We start from the raw sequence: 19420 nt of genomic DNA, 5'->3' as shown, positions 1-19420 counted from the left end.
GTGCAAGACTTGTCAGGTTTACCACACACACAATACACAAGCTTCTACTTAAAACCCCCAAATTAGCATTAGCGCTTCAGAAAATCTGGAAAAAACGAAAAGACTTCTTAAATGTACTGAGATATGGCCAGGACCACTAGGGAGTGCAGGGTGCCACCTGCTGGAGTATGTACAAGCTGTTCAAATCTGAAGTGATCCTTACCAATCTTGTAGCCTTAGGTTATTACTAGATTACCGAGGCAGGAGAAACCAAAAAAAAAATGAATCGGTGGCCACGCCAACCTATAGCAAAATATGTAATTCTGCAGCCCTCACACATCACCTTCTTTGCCCAAACATAACTACCTGTGGTTGAATGATTTTTAAATGTCAACAAACCAATAAAAGCAAACCATTTGTCATGAGCAAATACATATTATGGAAGGAAATGTGGATTATAAATAGTTTCCACTTAAGTGACTATTTATCAGCATAATAAACTGAGCATTAGTAACTACCAAGTCACCGCAAGCACAAAAACACACAATCATACGTGCCATCAGCACTTGAGTAATTCAGCATTCCATTACTGACATTTTAATGGTCGTTATACAGTAACTGCAGCTACACATACAGCATTTTATAAAGTACAAAACTACTGAATGGAATCAATGACATGAGCAAGACAGAATACTTACACAGAGGACTCTGAAGGACAACATTCCCATGCTAACACTTGTTGAATGATGCCAGTGCTGTGCTACTGCGCTAATACGACACCACTGCAGCTGTTGCGTCTAGCAGGCACGGGACCAGCCAAGGTCGTTCTCTCAGCTGTGGAAGATTACTGAAACTTCAATGGGGCTGGATGTAACCTACGATTGTACAAGTGTCCAGTAACGCATGGATACAGCTGGACGGAGTGCTGCTCCACATCAAAACAAACACATGAGGCTTCTGAGTAAGATGAGCTTCTCCGACCTAGACAGTCCTGTTATAGCGTTACTTTATGCCGATTGTGGGGGGGGGGGGGGGGGTACAACCATGCGTTCACGTATACCGTTCTATTTATAACTTGTGCTCCTTGAACCTAAAAGGAGAGACAAGGACATCTGCCAGGGTGCATGGTTTATTGTACACATACACACAGCAGGCTTCCTGCTTGCATTCCGTCTTGCTGTGTCAGAGATGGGATTACACATCTATGGCACACTCACCATTGACACAATGTTCCTGTTACATCAGACACTGAATAGCCGGACTAATAACGGAGAGGAAGCACAACTCATAAAATAGATCATGCATGTCTACAGCAAAAACGGCTCTTTTATACACTCACTGGCCGCTTTATTAGGTACACCTCTTCAACTGCTCATTAACACAAGCATCTAATCAGCCAAATCACATGGCAGTAACAAAACCAGGGCTTGAAAAGTCCGTTTGTCCTCTTGTCTGTGACGAGAGGACGCCGGAGCGCGCCGAGCAGCCTCCCGGCCGGCCGCGAGCTTTGCATTCAAGCGACGTGCGTCTCTAGAGACGCCCGATTGCTTGTATTAGCAGCTGTCAGTGCCGTTTCCTGGTCCCGAGATCCGCTGTGCCCAGTGCTGCCGGGACCGGCACGGCTGCTCTGTGACAGGAGATCAAAAGGAACATCGGTACCCGACCTCCCTCTGATCTCCTCTCCGTCCCCGAATGCAGGAAGTTTTGTATGTTATCCGCATTCTGCTGTCACTCTCCAGCTTCAGAAGCTGGGAAGAAGCAGATCTCTGCTTCATCAGCTTCTCTGGGGGCCTGATCCCTGATGTCTCCATAAAGAGGACCCGTCATGTAAATTGGCTATCACATAGGGGGCTTCTTAGCTCCCATGTGATAGCAATAAAGTTAAGTGTAAAAAAAAAGTAATAAAAAAAATTAAAGAAGCATAAAATAAAAAAAATAGTCCCCCGCTCCCCACATACACATTGAAACATGCGACGGGTGCGCCTACGTGCCGCACATGTTATGTCGGAGTGAGAGCAATAATTTTATGGTCATTAATCACTGATGACACTAAACTGATTAGCAGTAAAAGCGCCTATGGCCAATTTTTGGTGTGGTCTTTTTTTTGCGATTTTGCAAACTTGGCATGTTTGGTTTCTATTTACCCGACGTGACCCCGGCATCTCTGAACACACAACACATTGAACCTTGAAGCCGATGAGCTAGAGCCAAAGAAGACCACACCGAGCGCCACTTTTGTCTGCGAAGAACAGGAAACTGAGACCACACTTGGCAAGGGCTCACCATAATTGTAAATAAAAGATTGGAAAGACGTTGCCTTGTCTGACGAGTCTCCATTTCTCCATAGTTAAGGTCCTTGAAAGCATTTTGAAGATTTAACTCCTGAGGTTAGTGTCACTTTACAGCTTGTGATTGGAGTATAATGTGCAATTGTTAGGTAACAGAGTAGAACAGATTATCATCATTGGCGAGGTTGGATACGACGTCTCCCATAAGACATTCCACGGGTGTCTATTTAATATACAGAAATGCATGTTTTCCTAAATGCCAACTGACTGATGATATCTTCCATCTAATAAATAGGGAACATAGGGATCATATTAAAAAAAAACAGGACTTGACCTATAAAAAGACTGATGGTACTATCAGAATGTGACAATTTCACTTTGCACACCTCAGTATTAGAAACCTCAAATATCCATCATCCTTCAACAAGCTGAAAAGAGGTCAGAGCAGTTGGCACTGTATAAACCTTATGCTAGAGGCAAAGTACACAATGTGAACAGTGCATTCAGCCTCCACCCTGACCAGTCACCTACAACCAGTTCTTTCCAAGCAAAGGCTGGTTACATGGTCAGTTCAGAATGCGCGTCACAAGAAGTAGGCCAGTGGATTCCAAATGGCATAGGCCCCGTGTTGCAGAACACTACTGCGATACTAGGATACACCCTGATTAAGATTGTATTACACCGCATGCATACAACAACACTGGCAACATTTTATAAACCACTTGTTAACACACAAAAAAAAAGGAACAAAAAAAAATGGGTAAGGTGAGAGGTAAAAGCTGAAAACTACATGAAAGTTATAGCTTTTGCTGAAAGCAATCACATCCTTTCTTCCATTTACAAAATGAAAACCGTTTGGCTACAACAACTCCACGCTCATTTCTTAGACCGGTCCTGGAGCGTCTCTCCCCCTCTTCTGTGGCCTAAGGTCCCTGAGTCATCAGTGTATAGGATGCAAGGACATTCCATGGCTATAGGGTTTAGGGAGCTCCCCTAGAGAGGCTTCAGGGAGCTCAGTCACAGCCGGGCAGCTTGGAGGATCAGGCGAATAGAACTTTTATTTTCAGCCCTAGACCAAAACGCAGTTAACAATTTAAAAAAAAAAAATACCAGGAGTTCTTAACATGCAATGTTTCCAGATCTTTAACCCTGTTAGGAGTGTTCAAATCTAGTTTACAACTAGGGCTGCAACCAACTAATCAATAATGAGATTAGTTGTCAACTATTCTCATTATTGATTAGTTGGTGGGATCCCCTAGCTCTCTCCTCTATGCTGGGAGGAGGGCACTAGAAGCAATGGGCGGGTGCCAAAGTCAGCCTGCTATTGGCTATTGCAATTTGAAATGGCCAATAGCAGGCTGGTTACTGTCTGGAGCTATTAAAGTGCCATGTGCTTACAATACAATTTTTTTTTAAACAATTATATAAAAAGTCATTTTTGGTTTCGGCCTGACAAATTCTGTTGCGGGAGGTGCATTGCAGTGCCATTCACTTTAATGGCACCCCAAACGCGTCTCTCACCCACAGTGTGAACGTCCGCCCTAGAACGCAAGGTACCGCAATGCCGTGTGTGCCAGTGCAGTGCGATTGCAAAAAATTGTGCATGCAGTTTTATTCTGAAGTAAACTTTATGTTTGTAACACCGCATTTGTGTCATTTATTTTAAATGAAGGATGGTATTTAATTTTTTTTACCAGATTAAAAAAAAATCGAAAAAAAAACTAATCGATTATGAAAATAATCATTAGTTGCAGCCCTATTTACAACCAATAAGGAGATCCGCCAGCAGAGTACAGACAGGGATAAATATAGGTATGCTATGTGAATGAGAACATGTAACAGATATAAAAAACGTGTCTCAATTTGTCTGAAAAAGTGGAAATACACTTTAAATCTGATCAGAGATTAAATTGAATGCAGGGACCTGAAACCCCAACTCTGCTAACCCATGTAAAAATAATAATTTGCTTGAGTGGAAATGACAATGAAGTCGCTGAACAAATTATGTAATATCCACAGTGAAACATCAGAAATGTATCGGCGGTCATATAATGCATAAGCACTTCCGCTACCGTCAGTCAAAGACGGCAGATTATCTCTCTGGGATGCGGAGTTTATGATAATACAGAATTTGCATGAAGATACAAAAGTCTACAACCAGGTGCACTAAATGTGTGCTGACTGATGTTTATATAGTACTAAAAGGACTACTTTCAGTCATCTGACAGCTAGAACGATGACCATTTTCACCATTGCCTAGCATTTAGATCAGCGGTTCTCAATGTGTGTAACCTCAAGACCCACATTTCTGCTCGGTCATTAAGTCACGACCCAAGTCGCACTGCAACGGGCGATCGAACCGTGGGTGGGAGGCGTGTTTGAGGTACCATTCAAATGAATTCCAATGCAACATACCTCCCACACTAGAATGCGTAGTAGGTGTGATTGCGTGGTACAGTGCGTTACTGTGGTCCACGCACCTCCACAGGACACATGAGGGAGCTGTAAGCAATGCACGTATAGTTGGAGCTCCCTCGTGGCCATAGCCCCATCCTATCCCACGTCAAGCTGATGCTCGGCACCAGGCAGCATATTCTGAAAGGCTGCTTGGCGCGTGGAACTGACAGTGCTGCGCTAGGGGTAGGCTGAGGAGCCTCTCACCTAAAAAATTGGAAGGCATGCAGGGACCCACTAAACACGGCCATAATAGAAGTCACCAGCACTCGGTGTGCAAGACGTAAAGCACTTTTGATTAAATTGTCACATGCGTCATACAGCTAATGTTTTGGTGCCACGCAGGGTTCCTTCTTCTGGGTGCCATCCGTGTCGTCACTTTAAGCACCAACCCTACATTAAGGTCTGTACGCGGCATGGAGTGCAGGTGATTTTGTGTTATCCACTAAACATAGGGTCGCGACCCACTTTTGGGTCATGACCCACCAGTTAAGAACGAAGGGTTTAGAACATGCTATTATTTTCCACAATGCTGGGTGAGAATGCAGTCAATTTAATACAGGTATATTATACAACGAAGAAAGAACTCTGCTGTGATAGACCAGTGGACTGGACACGTGAGCAAGCAAGACTACCATTTCATGTCTGATGAAAGTTATTTGTTCCCGGCCACACACAGAGAAGCTCTTCAGATGTGAGAGAAGAGAAAAACTTCAGAGAGAATACTTCATAAGCTTGATAAAAGTCTACAGTATTTATCAGATATCACACAAGTAGCACATAGGCTGTGAACCCTCGTCATCTACCTCGGAATAGCATTTATTAAAGAACACGGGATGCTGGGGAATATGGTATATAATACCATGACCTGGATGAATGAGAACCTTCACAGATACTAACTGTAGTCAATTAGCGTCCATTGCTGGTTGGGTAATGTGACAACTGTGGGCGTCAGCTGTCAGAAGATCAGCCTGCAGGGGGAATTTGCCTAAACCGTGCGCATGGGGGAAACGGCCGTTTTCTCTAACTCAGCCTAAGGGTTGAAGAAGAAAGCAAATTTACATGCATGGCCAGCTTTAGGATCGGATTCTTCTGTGCAGGCCTGGTTTATTACCAAACTCATGTTCCACTTGTTCTTGCAAGAATAATAAAAGCACTAGCAAGTTTAGACAGCAAAAGGAGAACCACAGAGAAAAACAACGAGTGCCTAAAAAGCCACAGTACAATTCTATAACGTGGTGCTGTAAGCAGATCATCTTATGCATGTCAGCAGAACACAGTGAAAATTTATTTTCCTGTCTAGATACATGCTCATAACTCTACACACCACATGTCACATTCTCTATGAACAAGCAACTGGGGCCACACAGGTCAAACTGATGGGAGCAGCTGCATGGACAACATGGAAAGAATAAACAGGAAAAGAAAAAAAAAACCAACAGGCAAGTATGGGAACTATAAAAAAAGACTGACATTAGGCCACGCAAGGCCTGCAAAGGACTACTGTAGTCAAAAAGGAAATGTACAGGACAAGGATTTTAAAGGCAAACCCATTTTAAGAAAACATTGATCCAACATTTATAATAAAGAATGGCTTCTGTAGTATGTATATACTAGTGTTAGAAATTGGATTTTCATTTCTGTCTTCGGGCATCTGATTTTCTAAAACTGGTTATCAGGAAGAGAAATATATACACATCTCTCTTCCTTATTACCACCGCAGTAGTATCTGTGTTTAGGATTTCCCCGCTATCCCATGCACTCTGCTCATATGATACCTCCTCATGCATCACTTCCCCCTCCCTTTTAGACTGTAAGCCGTCACGGGCACGGCTCTCCTTACCATCCTGTCTTCGATTGTATTGTGATTGTGCAGCGCTTTACAATATAAGGAAGATATTACAAACTGTTGGCGCTATATAAATCCTGTATAATAATAAATAATAATAATGGGCTGCAAGCATACCATGCAAATAGGGATTCTCTCTTTTAGGAGATACTTTGGGGTTGAGCAATAAAACTTCTATGGCCCTCTGGCTGTTGTAGAACTACAAGTCCCATTAAGGCATTGCAAAACAGAGTTACAGGCATGACTTCCAGAGACCTGCTGGGATTTGTAGTCAAAGCACAGCTGGAGGGCTGGTGCTGCCCACCCCTGCACTGGGTGCATGCCGTTTACGCCAGATTCCTGCCACTAGATAGAGCCAAGGAACATAGGAAATTCCCATCTTGTGGCAGGAATGCTTTGCGAATGGCATTTGCCCAGCGTTTGGCTGGGTGGAGGTTTTATAAATCACCCCCTTTCTGTCTGCACATACATACAAGAGTTGCTACTTATTACAACACGGTGACTGTCAGGTGGTTACTCTCAGGGCAACCATTGCACTCAGCAATTGGTTTCCAAAAGGGTATGGCAAGGTCTACATTGCAATATCCGGAACAGAAGCTACTTATAATCTGCAGTACAGTAAGCTTACCACCTAGTAGTGTATATTGCGGTCATGGAGTGGATATTTTTGTGTTCTGAAGAAAACTTTTGCTTAAAATATCTGTAATCAAAACGATTAACATTTTGAATAAAGCAATAAGGGTTAGAAGCTCTGGCACAAATGTATTGCTGTCTACATCCTCGTGGGGGGGAGATTAAAGCTCGCCATACACTAGTAGATTTGCATACGAACGTTCATATGAAAATCTTGTCAGAACATTCGATCTCATCAGAGACTTGAGGAATGTAATTCAGACTTGCGTTTAATGAATGGAGGTTCCCCAAACGAAAACAGCATTCACTGTAACAATTTTGATTATTCGGGGGGTTGTGTTGAACAACAACATTTCCATCCTGCACCGTCTAGTTTTTTTTTTTTGTCACTACGGTCTAAATCAATCGTCGATTTGGCCCCATCAACTAATAGAAAGTCAAACAAAAGTTCTTTTGAAAATCTAAGCAGTGTATGACCAGCTTAAGAGGGAATTTTCCCCCACTTCTTGTCTAAGGTAAATCCTATCCCCCCTAATGAGACACAGATGACAACACAAAAAAGAAAAAACACCCGACACAGGTTCAAACTATTCCTTATGTTTGCCATATACCAGTCAATGTTTTCATTGATTCCTGTTGGAGAACAAAAAATAAAAAAACGCTCCTTTACCCAATCCGTGCAAACCAGTCTGGATGGTGGAATCCCCTCCTTCCTAGCAGGCCAATATATTCTGACAGCGGCGGGTGTGCCACAATCATAATACCCGAACAGTGACTGAAACAGATTGTCTGTAGTCACTGTTCAGAGGAGAACTTTCAGACCGGCTCTTTTGTCAAAAGTTGATTACAAAATTGACTTCTGTCCGACTATGGGATCTACACACTGAGTTTCCACCGAAATTTAAACAGTGTATTGCCAGCTTTACTTTATCCAACACTAGAAATATACACTAATGTCCAGGAATCCCAATAAATGAGGAGTAAGCATTGTTAAATTGTTCCTTTATTTAATAAAACTTAAAAAATAGGTCCACTGACCTTAACAAAATGTGCCAGGATTAAACAAATAAAAAAGCTGTACAATAAGCTTCCATGGAAGTGAACGTTTTCTGCTACTCAAGCTGGATATTAGTGATGAGGTTCAGCTTCACTGCCCTGTGTCTTTCTCAGATAGGTACTTAGCTCTCTTACAGATTCCATTCAAGTCAGCCCTTGCCTGATTTCATTAGCCACTGAAACTGCATCATTTATGGCAACCTAGAAGAGGATGTCTGCTAATTACGAGTATTAAGTAATATACCTACAGCAAGAGAGACAACCTGTGCTTGAACGAAACAGAAAAAGAATCTTCTGTATCTATACTGCAAAACAGGTTTAAGAGTTAGGCATCCAATGCACTGGTAATACTTAAAGTGACATTAAACCCTCAGATTTTTTAACATAAACCAATACTGTAATGTGTGCCTTACTGTAATCCATGGTTGTTTCCCTTCTCTTTGCTGCTCTTCCTTTTAAATCCGCATGGCTTCTCATGCTGGGCAGAACTTCTGTTTTGCAGCAGACTGCCTTGTCTCTGAAATGGATACATGGTGTCTGTGTGTTTGCAACCTGAGCCAGCACTACAGGAAGAGGCACTCAGCTGCAAAACGGAAGTTCTCCCCAAGCATGAGAAGCCATGCGGATTTAAAAGGAAGAGCAGCAAAGAGAAGGGAAACAACCATGGATTACAGTAAGGCACACATTACACTATTGGTTTATGTTAAAACATCTGAGGGTTTAATGTCACTTTAAAGGTGATATTCATGTCCAAAGCTTTTTAAGCCATATCAAATGCTGATTAAATTACTTACAATGGATACCGCTCCCTTAGTTTTTAAAGTTTTAGCTTCCTGCAGAATCAGCTGCCCCCCTTGAGCACTGGCCCTGATATCCTGTTTTAGGGTGGCTTTCCCTGGCAGGATCCAATAGAGTGCATGTTAGTTAGCTGTGTCTCCACACACAGGTACAGCAGTGTTAACCACTCCACTCCTCCCTGATCCCTCCTCCAAACTAGTAGATGAACAGTTGCTGGAGATTGTGCTCTGTGCCTTGTGATCTTGCACTGGACAGGAATTTTAGGGAAGTGGAGCAGAGAGAGCTGAAACTCTAAGAAAACATGGAGGACTCCAAGTGCTTGGCCAAAAAAAGAAATACTTTGCTGGGTAATGTGTATTTGTTTGATCTCGATTCATTCGAGAGAAAAAAAGTTTGAGAGTTTAATACCACTTTAAAAGTAATGTACCTTATTATCGCCATTATAACATAAGTGTAACTGCAAAGATGCGGTTAAACAAGAGGAGGGGGCAAAATTAACATGGAATTCAGGAGCCAGTAGAATTTTATTTAGCAGCCAGTTCTATGGACGGCTAGAGAAATTCTCAAAATTTAGGTGCCAGCTGTGACTTTTAAGGAGCATTACCCAGATAGCAAGGATAACTTGCCACAAACTTGTGGGAGGGTTAAATTGTAATTCTTGTTAATTTGCTGAACACATTCCTGGCAAGTTGTAGACTTGCAGAACACTTGCAGCACACACAAGTTCTAGTTGACACTTTTTGAATTTGTAGCAAATTTGCTTTGCAAGTCTACAGCAAGAGTCCTGCAGGTCTTACCAAGAGCTCTGCAAGTGTACAGCACTTTTCCAAAGCACGTTGATCTGGAGACTTTCAATGCAGACTTGCTGTAATTGTGCAACACAATTGTGAAGCTTGGCAAGTCTGCAATAGTTTAGCAAGTCATTTTATAACTTGCAGCTCAATTGCTTGCTATCTGGGTAGCTACCTGGCTCCTGGAATCTGAAATAAAACAATTTTCTATTGCCATGGCTGGATTTGAACAGCCCTTGGGCCCATTCTAGAAAATTCACATTAAACTGAAAGCATATTAAAGTTTTCTATAACAGGCTTCATAAATAACAAGGTTTACAGATCAATGGTATGTAGCAGCCATGAGAACAAAATTTTATCAGGCTACCTATTACACATTTCTGAAAGCTGGATTCTAACTGGTTACAACAGTCAACTGTTCTTTACTATTACAGGTATTTACCATCAATTCATAAAGTGCTTTACATAGTGCATATTCACATCAGTCCCTGCCCTCAAGAAGCTTACAATCTAAGGTCCCTATCTCATATGCACGAACATACTAGAGCCAATATTAGCCAGAAGCCAATTAAATTACCAGCAGGTCTTTGGTGTGTGCAAAGAAACTAAAATACCTGGAAGAAGCAGCCCTACAAAGCACAGGGAGAGCATACAAACTCCATGCAGGTCATGTCCTGATTCAAACCAGGAACCTCAGGCCTGCAAGGCAGAAGTGCTAACCACTGAGCCACTCGAAGAAATAAAGAACTTTCTTACCCTTTAAGGGCTAACTGACCATTTTCTATGTCTACATTACAGTTGTGATGACTAGGGATGCACAGGTGCAGAGTATTTGGGCGATTACTCATACTTGCCCAAATGCTCCCGATGCCTATTCCGATACTGGAACTTCCGGTATCAGGAAGCCAGTTGGCGAGTAATTACATGCTGCCTGGCTTCCTGATTGGCCCGGGAAGCCGTCACCAAGTGACGAGGGTGCATGGAGTCCTCTTCCTGGCCGATCAGGAAGCAGGGCAGCATGTAATGACTCGCTGCCCGACTTCCTGATTGGTCGGGAAGCCGGCCAATCAGAAAGCCAGGAGGCGAGTCATTACCCGCCCCCGGCTTCCTGATTGGCCAGAAAGCCGACTCCATGCTTCATGACCTGAGCAGGAAACATGGCTTTCCCAGAACCTATGTGGACTACGCCAAAAAATAAAATGGGCACTTAAAGCAGGGGTAGAAAAATGAATACAGAATTCTGGAGCCAGTCTGACCAATCCAGGAGTCAGCAGGATTTTTATTTGTTTAGTAACCAGCTCCATTGACATCTAGAGAAAACCTCAACAGTAAGGAGCCAGCTATAATTTTTAAGGAGCATTGGCTACCTGGCTCCAGGGATTTGTCCAGCCTTGGGCTACAGAACAATAAGCCTATAGAGATAAAACAGTGGGATGGATTCATAAGATGAAAACCTAAAAAACTGACACCAGCAGCTGCGCTCGACCACACAGCTGTTGGTGTGCTTGTGCCCAGACACTGCCGATGTGCCTGATCAAGCATCGCACAGTTTCTTTTTCTTTTGTTAGAACTTTATTTAATGTCACAAGTGACATTTCAATAACGTTTATATGGGTGTACCGTGTCTCACTGCGATGTGCTTACAAAAAAAAAAAAAAGTACTGCACGCCGTACTTTTCTTTTTTTAAGCGCACTGGTGTAAACTGTCACCATCCATGACAATGCAAATTGCCTGGTTTTCTGTTTGGGCTGTGCTGGAAAAAACGGCAAACGCAGCACGAATGCAGATGGTGTGAATGAGCCCTAACTCCTTCGCATTTCTGAAAATCGAGAGCTATTTTTCTGCCCTTGCAGGATCTATAACAAGATAAAAAATGGGGAAATGAGCACGTATTGCAGAGATGCACTGCAGACAATTTTTGTTTGTCTTGAAATTCTTGAAAAGGAAACCATATTAAATGTTGCCAGGAGAGTTCTGAGCACCCAGTGCTCTGAACTCTGGAAGTCAACAACATGCATGCAAGTATTGCCCATGAGTATAAATCTAACAAGGTGCCAAAAGCCAAGCTGTTTTTACTCCGTATCACCTACAAGACCAGCTTTTATCGGGAGTCAATAATACACCCAACCTATAAATAACTAAAGCACTCAATCCCTACTGAAATGTAAACTTTCAATTTAACATTTATGGTGACGCCTATACAACAAGCATTTCTAGCTTGTTAGTTGGTATATAGCATATTCTGGAAAACACAGGAGGAGTACAGACCACCAAAAGGTTTTCTTCTTATATTCTAAACCTTTTAACAATTTCAAAATCGAGCTATACAGTATCCAAAAGATGCACACTGTATCCTGCTATAAGAAAAAAAAAACAAAAAAACACGCACACAAAACAAAACCAGCACGCCTATGGGGAAAAGCAGGGCTTTTCCCCATAGTTCTCCTTAGGGTAACGGGAGGACACAAACTAGCATCCTCCCGTCACCCTCCCGAACCCGGTATGTGTTCGCTCACCTCCCGATCTACTGAGCCGACCTGTGACAGTCTCATTGTCACAGGTCGGCTAGAACTATGAGGTGAGTGAAAATCACTCACCTCATAGTTCCCCTTTAAATAATAATACTGCAATGAGAAAAACAGGTGCTCATTAACTTGTCAGAATTCTGAATCCGGTGTCAGCCTATATCTAAAGGAGAAGTATTGGGGGAGTAAAGTATACTCTTCCCAATACTTGGAGTCGGCGTGTGACACTGCAGCTGTCACATTGCAGATCACAGTCCTCTCCCTACAAAGAGTGGTGATTGACAGTCACCACTCCCCACAGGGATTCCCCCCTCCCCTCTCTATTCCTCCAGTGCTCATTGGAGAGACAAAAAGGAGGGAGCGGGCACAGCTGGCTCTGGCTCTAAAGAGACAGCTGTCAATCAGGCAGCGAAGTGGATTCCGACAATATCGTGTGCATCCATGAAACGACAACAAAATTCAGTACCCGAAAAAAGTCCAATGCTTTCAAAGCCCCCACAGGTCATTAGTTCAGAGTGGCATGTAAATATTGGCCCTAGAATTTTTGCTCTCACACTGGAGTGTGCAGCGATACCCATCATGTGTAGTGCAAACGTTGTTTTCGTACGAAGGCGCACCCAATGCGTGTTTATATGTTACCATGCGCACGCTCGCATTTACTGTGCTTCAGGAGCCAAGCACTGACAGCTATGGGACCGGAAGTGATGCAATATGCGTCACTCCCGGTCCCATAGAACGGGGAGGTGGACAGCATTTTCTAAATAGAATGTTGCGTAATTCTCTTTTCATTTTTTAATAACACATTTAACCTCCCTGGTGGTCTTATTATCTCAATATTTTTTTTCCTTTCTATTTTTTCCTTCCTTCCCTTCCTTCGCAGGAAAGGAACCCGGAAGACGGATGGCGGCACCTGCCGAAGGACACAGGAGGGCTCGTAGGGACAAAATAAGTGACGCTACAGTGTAATCCCGAGTGTGGCTCGGGGTTACAGCCAGGAAGGTTAAAGAAGAAGTATCACCACGTATCAAAAAAACCTTAATAAATCCTCCAGGGGCCCAAGTGCATGGAGCACTTGGTCCAGTTTTGATCTGTGGCCTTGTTGTGGAATATAAAGCCAATTTGGATTTTGTCTGTGCTGCCTGTAGCTCCATCCCAGACTGAAGCCAAATTTGTGGTCGTTCCTATTGGGGGAGGTCCTATTTGTGCAGCTTACCTGCCAGAGCTGGCTGATCATTCACAACACAAGCAGTAGTAGACGTTCAGTCAGCACTGTCAAGACTGTATGATATATCTGCTGGTGTTGTGGATTCTTTCAAGCAGCTGGCAGGTAGATCTCATAGCCCCGCAGCATTGAATGATCTTTTCCTTTTGTGAATGGTCAGCCTGTGTGATCCATCTTCTGGCGCCAGATTATCTTTTACTAGTGCTTGCATTGTGATCGAAGCTGTGCTGAATGATGACACTCATCTCCAGCTTGTTCCTGCTTCAAGGGACAAGTGCTGCCAGTCAGCACCCATTAGTTATACATCTCCTTGTGACCAGTAGTTGGGGGGGGGGGCAAGCTGTCAACCACACTAGCTCAGCAACAGGGCCACAGATCACAATGGAACAACATGCACCATACACTCTGTCCCCAGGGGGATTTAATACAAATCTTTTCGATATGTGGTGATATTTCTTCTTTAATGGTGCCCCAGGGGACCATCAGTCTGAGGTTTTAATTAAGTCAACCTTGACTGGTGTGTCACTAACTTTTGGACTTGTTTTTGTAGCTCGTTGGTCTTTATCATGCTATTTGATTAGAAATTGTCCTTAAAAAATTCCAAGACCTTAGATAAACCGGTGTATTGGGAAACTTTAAATGCACACGTGGACTTAACTGAACTATATAATACAAATTAATAAACAAAATGTGAAATTATAGTCCATCGCGGAAGCGAGTTTGGAGTGATAGCTACAACACACACAGGGACCATGGGCAACAAAAAGTAGCCACCCTCCAGAATCTTAAAGTGACATTAGACCCTCAGATTTTTTAACATAAACCAATACTGTAATGTGCGCCTTACTGTAATCCATGGTTGTTTCCCTTCTCTTTGCTGCTCTTCCTTTTAAATCTGTATCTGTTCTCATGCTGGGCAGAACTTCTGTTTTGCAGCAGACTGCCTTGTCTCTGAAATGGCTACATGGTGTGTGTGTACGTTTGCAACCTGAGCCAGCACTACAGGAAGAGCCACTCAGCTGCAAAGGGAAGTTCTCCCCAAGCATGAGAAGACATGAGGATTTAAAAGGAAGAGCAGCAAAGAGAAGGGAAACAACCATGGATTACAGTAAGGCACACATTACAGTATTGGTTTATGTTAAAAAATCTGAGGGTTTAATGTCACTTTAAGGCTCCGTACAGTGTCAGCACCGATTCAGAGATGATTTGAGGATCTACAGCTGAGTGATACACATATAAGATACATTTTATGTTAATAGTTGAAGTACTTGAAAGCATTTAAGATTTAACGCCTGAGTTTAGTGTCACTTTAATTTCAATTCTAGTTCTTCAATCTAAAAGAATGAATTCTTACTCTAATCACTGTAGGTTATTCATCCATTCGTTCACAAATGCCAGCACCAAGGATACATTTAGTATACATATGGGTCATCACGGTGCCCACCTTTAAAATAGTTGGTTTTCATACCAGGTATAACCAAACAAGCAAGAGGACATCCTATCCATGTCACACAGCCTAGCATAACACATGCCATTATCAGCATTGGCTCTCCGCCAGATGGCATGCTAAACATTGGGGGCGTTAGCCGGCATCAGCAGTCATTTCTTATTTCACATTCACAGCAATTCTACTGCAGCGCGGACGCGCCACAGAGCAGGTGTTAAAAGGTGACGCGAGTAAATAAAAAATTCTCATAATCTCCTTTAAGAAGAGAAAAAAAAAAAAAGGGCAAATATAAGTGCTTCCTACAAAACCGATGATGATCCCATCCCAAGCTTAGGTTTCTATGTACCACACAGAACATTGTTTACCAGTTTGTAGAACAAGATCCCCTGCTGAAACAATGAGCACTACGTGCAGAAGATCGGCAAGGCAAGTTAACACATTCTGCAGAGTAATGCTCTATGAAGTGACCTCCCACCCTCCGCTATGTTTGATCTTCCAAGTCTTGCTGTATGACAGGAAGTAAACAAGATGGAAAGCAAGTCAGCAAAGACAGAAGCACTGCAGTCTCATCGGGGGGTCCTCTGCATCTGCCAGCTGTGTGCCACCGCAATCGTCAACGCATGGCTGCGAAGGATGCAGCAATTTTTTAAAAAGTGGCAGAAGACGCCTGCAGCATAAAACCCTGGTATGGTTTCTACGGGAATCCAGTATTCATTTCTTACAGGACTGGGTGGAATAAATACCCATTTTATTTTTTACGCCAGGTTTTCTATGCCAAGGAGACGATAACCCAGCAAACATCTAAAATAAATGCAACCATTACATTGCATAACCGCATAGTGAACTAATGAATCATTTAAACACATTACAGGAGTGTTGTGCATCCTATGAAGTCAAATCTCACAAAGGGCTCATCAATACAAAACATTTAAAGGATGATCACACAGAGACTGTAATAACATGGTATGCCTTAAAGGACACACACGGGCACTGCTGCAATGCATTCCATTCCAAGGCAGGGACACAAAGCCTGGGCACATAGAAGTGGTACCATCCACAGACACAGGAAGCCTGGGAAGGGCTGTTGCTAGGAAGACAGAGAATCTACCTTTGCAGAGACATGAGTTCACAGGCCATCCCACTCCGAAGAGCCCGCTGCAGTGTACCCTGGGCCACCGGCTCAAATACCGGATCAGGCCGGAACTAGAATAGATGGAGGCAGCTAACGATTGGCGATCGCGTCAAACTTCATGAGAAGCTGTCTTCTTATCTGCTGGATTCCTGCTGCTAACGCCGCTGTTGGCTCTTCTCTCCCCCCTCCCCTACAGTCGGATCAGGAAATCTAATTGTCACTTGTTAGACCGCCTTCCTTGTAATTCGACTCCCCTTGGCGATTCCACGCACACAGCTGTCAATCACGTGCGATCGTCCAATAGCTGCAGGTCTAGGCGCTTCCTCATGAATAGGGCGGATCGCAGGGGTAGTCACGGTTACAGTGCTCACAAGGCCCTGTCCCCCTGTGCCCATGAACAGGCTATGTTCCTCGGGGCACGTAGTGTACAGCTCAAAGGTCCACAGTCCTCTGTTTACAATGAGCAAAGCTGCTACTTCTGGTAGCCTTGACAGCTGCCCTTCACATGGCACACATCAAATCACAGGCATGAGACACGTTGTTTACATCATACAGTGTTAACTGCTGCCTATAGTAGGAAGCAAATAAACAAAACCTCTCACACTTTACCACTGCCATAAAATATAGATCGATCTATATAAAAAACAAGAGTTTGGTAGACACTTGAAGGTCTTCAACAGGAGTAAAGGCATCAAATGATAGGTTTATTACAGTGATGGGGGGGGGGGGGGGGCGGAGGGCACCTCCTGAAATGATGGCAGATAGCAAGGAAGCAATAGCTTCTTTGCCATCTGCAGGGTTTTTTTTTAGTATTCTGGCAGCAGGGGGGAGGGGAGGTTCTATTAAGCAATTATGTATTGTCTTTCCTGTATTAGCATATACTGTATATGCAGGCCCGGATTTCCCACAAGGCCACCGGGGCGGCAGAGCGCAGAGGGGTGGCAGCGGTGACCTTGTGGGGAAGTTGCGGGCGCCGATGTAAGGTGTCCGCCGGCCGGCGGCCGCACACTACGGTCCGCCGCCGTCCAATCACGATACAGATACCGGCCCTTTACATTTTTTTGAACGTGATCGGCTGCCAAAGATCCCGCACTTGCTGGGGACCCCAGGCAGCCTGCTGGGGTCCTCAGGCAGCTGTGTTTGACAGTGTCAGTCCAGCCGCACATCACCTCCTGCTCCTTTCCGAGATCGGTACTGCAAAAGACAGCAAATTGGCAGTTGGCACTAGACAGAAGGGCATGGACAACAATAAGAGGACCAGCACCCCCCAACTCCCCCTTTTTAAAGATTTCCTTTTACTTCTTCGTGTGTCTGTCTTCTGTAGAGGTGATTTACTTTTCCTTTCTGTTCCAGACAGCATATAAAAAAGGGTCCTAACCATTCCCTGTCCTATCCAAAACAAAAACGTTTGTGGCTTTAAAATACAGTCCACGGGCAGCATGGCGGCTGAGTATTTCAGCCTCAGGCCAGACACGCCAACATTTATTCAGCTCTCTGTCATGTTCCAAGAGCAGGAACAGATCATGACACTACATAATCCTGATGTAACGTGTCCTCCCTATTACTCCATTTACAAGCTCGCTTATTTCTGGAACTGGACAGGCTCCATTTACTTGAGCAGCATCTTAAAATTGCAGCGGTGACATTTTTTGTGTGCTAATAAATGAGAGAATACGTTGGTTGGTTTGTTTGTTCCAGTAATGGTAGGACTATTTGCAATGCCATGATATTCCAGCACTCTACTATAGAATCATACTCCTAAAAACAGCTATCTAATCAGGACATTATGTTCAGCTTTTGTGAGCGATCAACAGTCTTCGATGTAAAAAAAGTAACATGGCTGCACTGTTATTAATGAGAGAAATATGGAAGTTTGCATTGCTGACCTTCTAAAAATGCTGCTTGCTTGGCTTCAATATTGTCACACACCCAGGGGAAGTATGCAGGAAATAAACTTAGGAATTCCTCATCTCCATTCTCGTTCAGGGTCAGTAAAAGCTACTGAAGACAAACCATTCCAGGAGAAGTCAGCAATGACAGGCTATGTATTTCTCTCATACAGGTTTCCTTTAAAAGGCATTCTGACAAGATAGAAATAGGGGAGAGGCCATTACGGATATGTTATTAGAGGCTCCAGAACATTGTCCATATTTTTTGATTATCTACTGACTTGGAACATTTAAACAAACATTTAAGCAGAAAAATGTTAAGATATTAGATATACGCAGCTTTTGTATTTCTGTGTAGATAGGTTTGCTTTAAAAAACAAGTAAAGTCAAACCTGTACTTCTCCTTTGGGTGTCAGGAATACATTTACTAATGTACTCCTGTGTCCCAAAGTAAGCCAATAGGGAAGTACTTCTTTCTATATGTGCCGACAGCACAGAGCTGCACTGCAGGCGGGAAAGATCCCAACAATATTATTGGAATTCACCAGGCTGTGAGACAGCTGGCTCTGCCTCTCTAGGGCCAAAGCCAGCTGTGCCCATCCACACCCCTGTCTGTCCAATGAGTGCTGGAGGAACAAAGAAAAAGGGGGGAATCCTTGCGGACAATCACCGCTCTCTGCATGGAGAAGACCGTGGGCTCTCAATCTCAATCTATAGAGTGCGACAGCTGCAGTTTACCACAACTGCACTAAGTATTGGGAGGAGTATATATTTATTTTTTTATTTGGTCAAGTGGGAAAGTAGAACATGCTTATTTTAAATACAGAGGGGGTTGAAAAAAAAATATTGCTAGGTTTTACTTAACCTCTCCATACTCCAGCCCTGTCCTCAGCTTCCTCCTTGGTTACAATCAAGCCCTCCTTTTGTGTCCAACCTTTCGCTGACACATCCCCCTGAGGGTGCATCATTGCGCAGGCTGGGCTCACAGTACTTCAGGACCATGACGTGTGGCAGCCACTTAGTCATGGAGGGAACTGGACCTGCTGGAAGACTGTGGATAATAGATTTTTATTTTATATAAAAAAGAAGACTTGTGAGGGGCAGAATTGTGCAAAAATGGCTGATGTTGCATTTTAAACAGAGGCTTCCCCAGGCTTGGTGGCACCCGGTGCGGCCGACTGGTGTCACCTTCTGTGACTTTATCAGGCACACGTGTAATGACATCACATGCACTTAACTGCCAGAGACCATCTTAGTAATGGATCCTGGCACAGAGAGGAGGGGACATTAATCCAGCAGGATAAGGTATGTCGCCGGGCCCTCTCCTCTCTCGTATACACTGTTGGGCTCCCGGTC

At 43.6% G+C, this 19420-nt stretch overlaps 2 protein-coding genes across 2 annotated transcripts in view; both read right to left on the bottom strand.

Moving 5' to 3' along the window:
* The window catches only part of FAM13A (family with sequence similarity 13 member A), a 79836-nt gene extending 63591 nt beyond the window's left edge, over nucleotides 1-16245 (bottom strand). Inside the window, 1 exon segment of the mRNA XM_018553572.1 lies at nucleotides 16152-16245. Coding sequence (XP_018409074.1) covers nucleotides 16152-16180 — 29 coding nt within the window. The 5' untranslated portion in view covers nucleotides 16181-16245.
* Nucleotides 16246-16399: 154 nt separating this feature from the next.
* LOC108784680 (protein FAM13A-like) overlaps nucleotides 16400-19420 on the bottom strand; it is a 105708-nt gene continuing 102687 nt past the window's right edge. Inside the window, exons 8-10 of the mRNA XM_018553551.1 lie at nucleotides 18999-19115; nucleotides 17269-17369; nucleotides 16400-16674 (exon numbers count right to left, since the gene is read on the bottom strand). Coding sequence (XP_018409053.1) covers nucleotides 16400-16674; nucleotides 17269-17369; nucleotides 18999-19115 — 493 coding nt within the window. The remainder of the gene's footprint in view (nucleotides 16675-17268; nucleotides 17370-18998; nucleotides 19116-19420) is intronic.

Source organism: Nanorana parkeri, unplaced genomic scaffold (genome assembly GCF_000935625.1).
Source record: "Nanorana parkeri isolate BGI_ZX_2015 unplaced genomic scaffold, ASM93562v1 scaffold124, whole genome shotgun sequence".
In the NCBI taxonomy this organism is placed as follows: domain Eukaryota; kingdom Metazoa; phylum Chordata; class Amphibia; order Anura; family Dicroglossidae; genus Nanorana; species Nanorana parkeri.
This window is presented reverse-complemented; position numbering and strand designations above follow the sequence as displayed.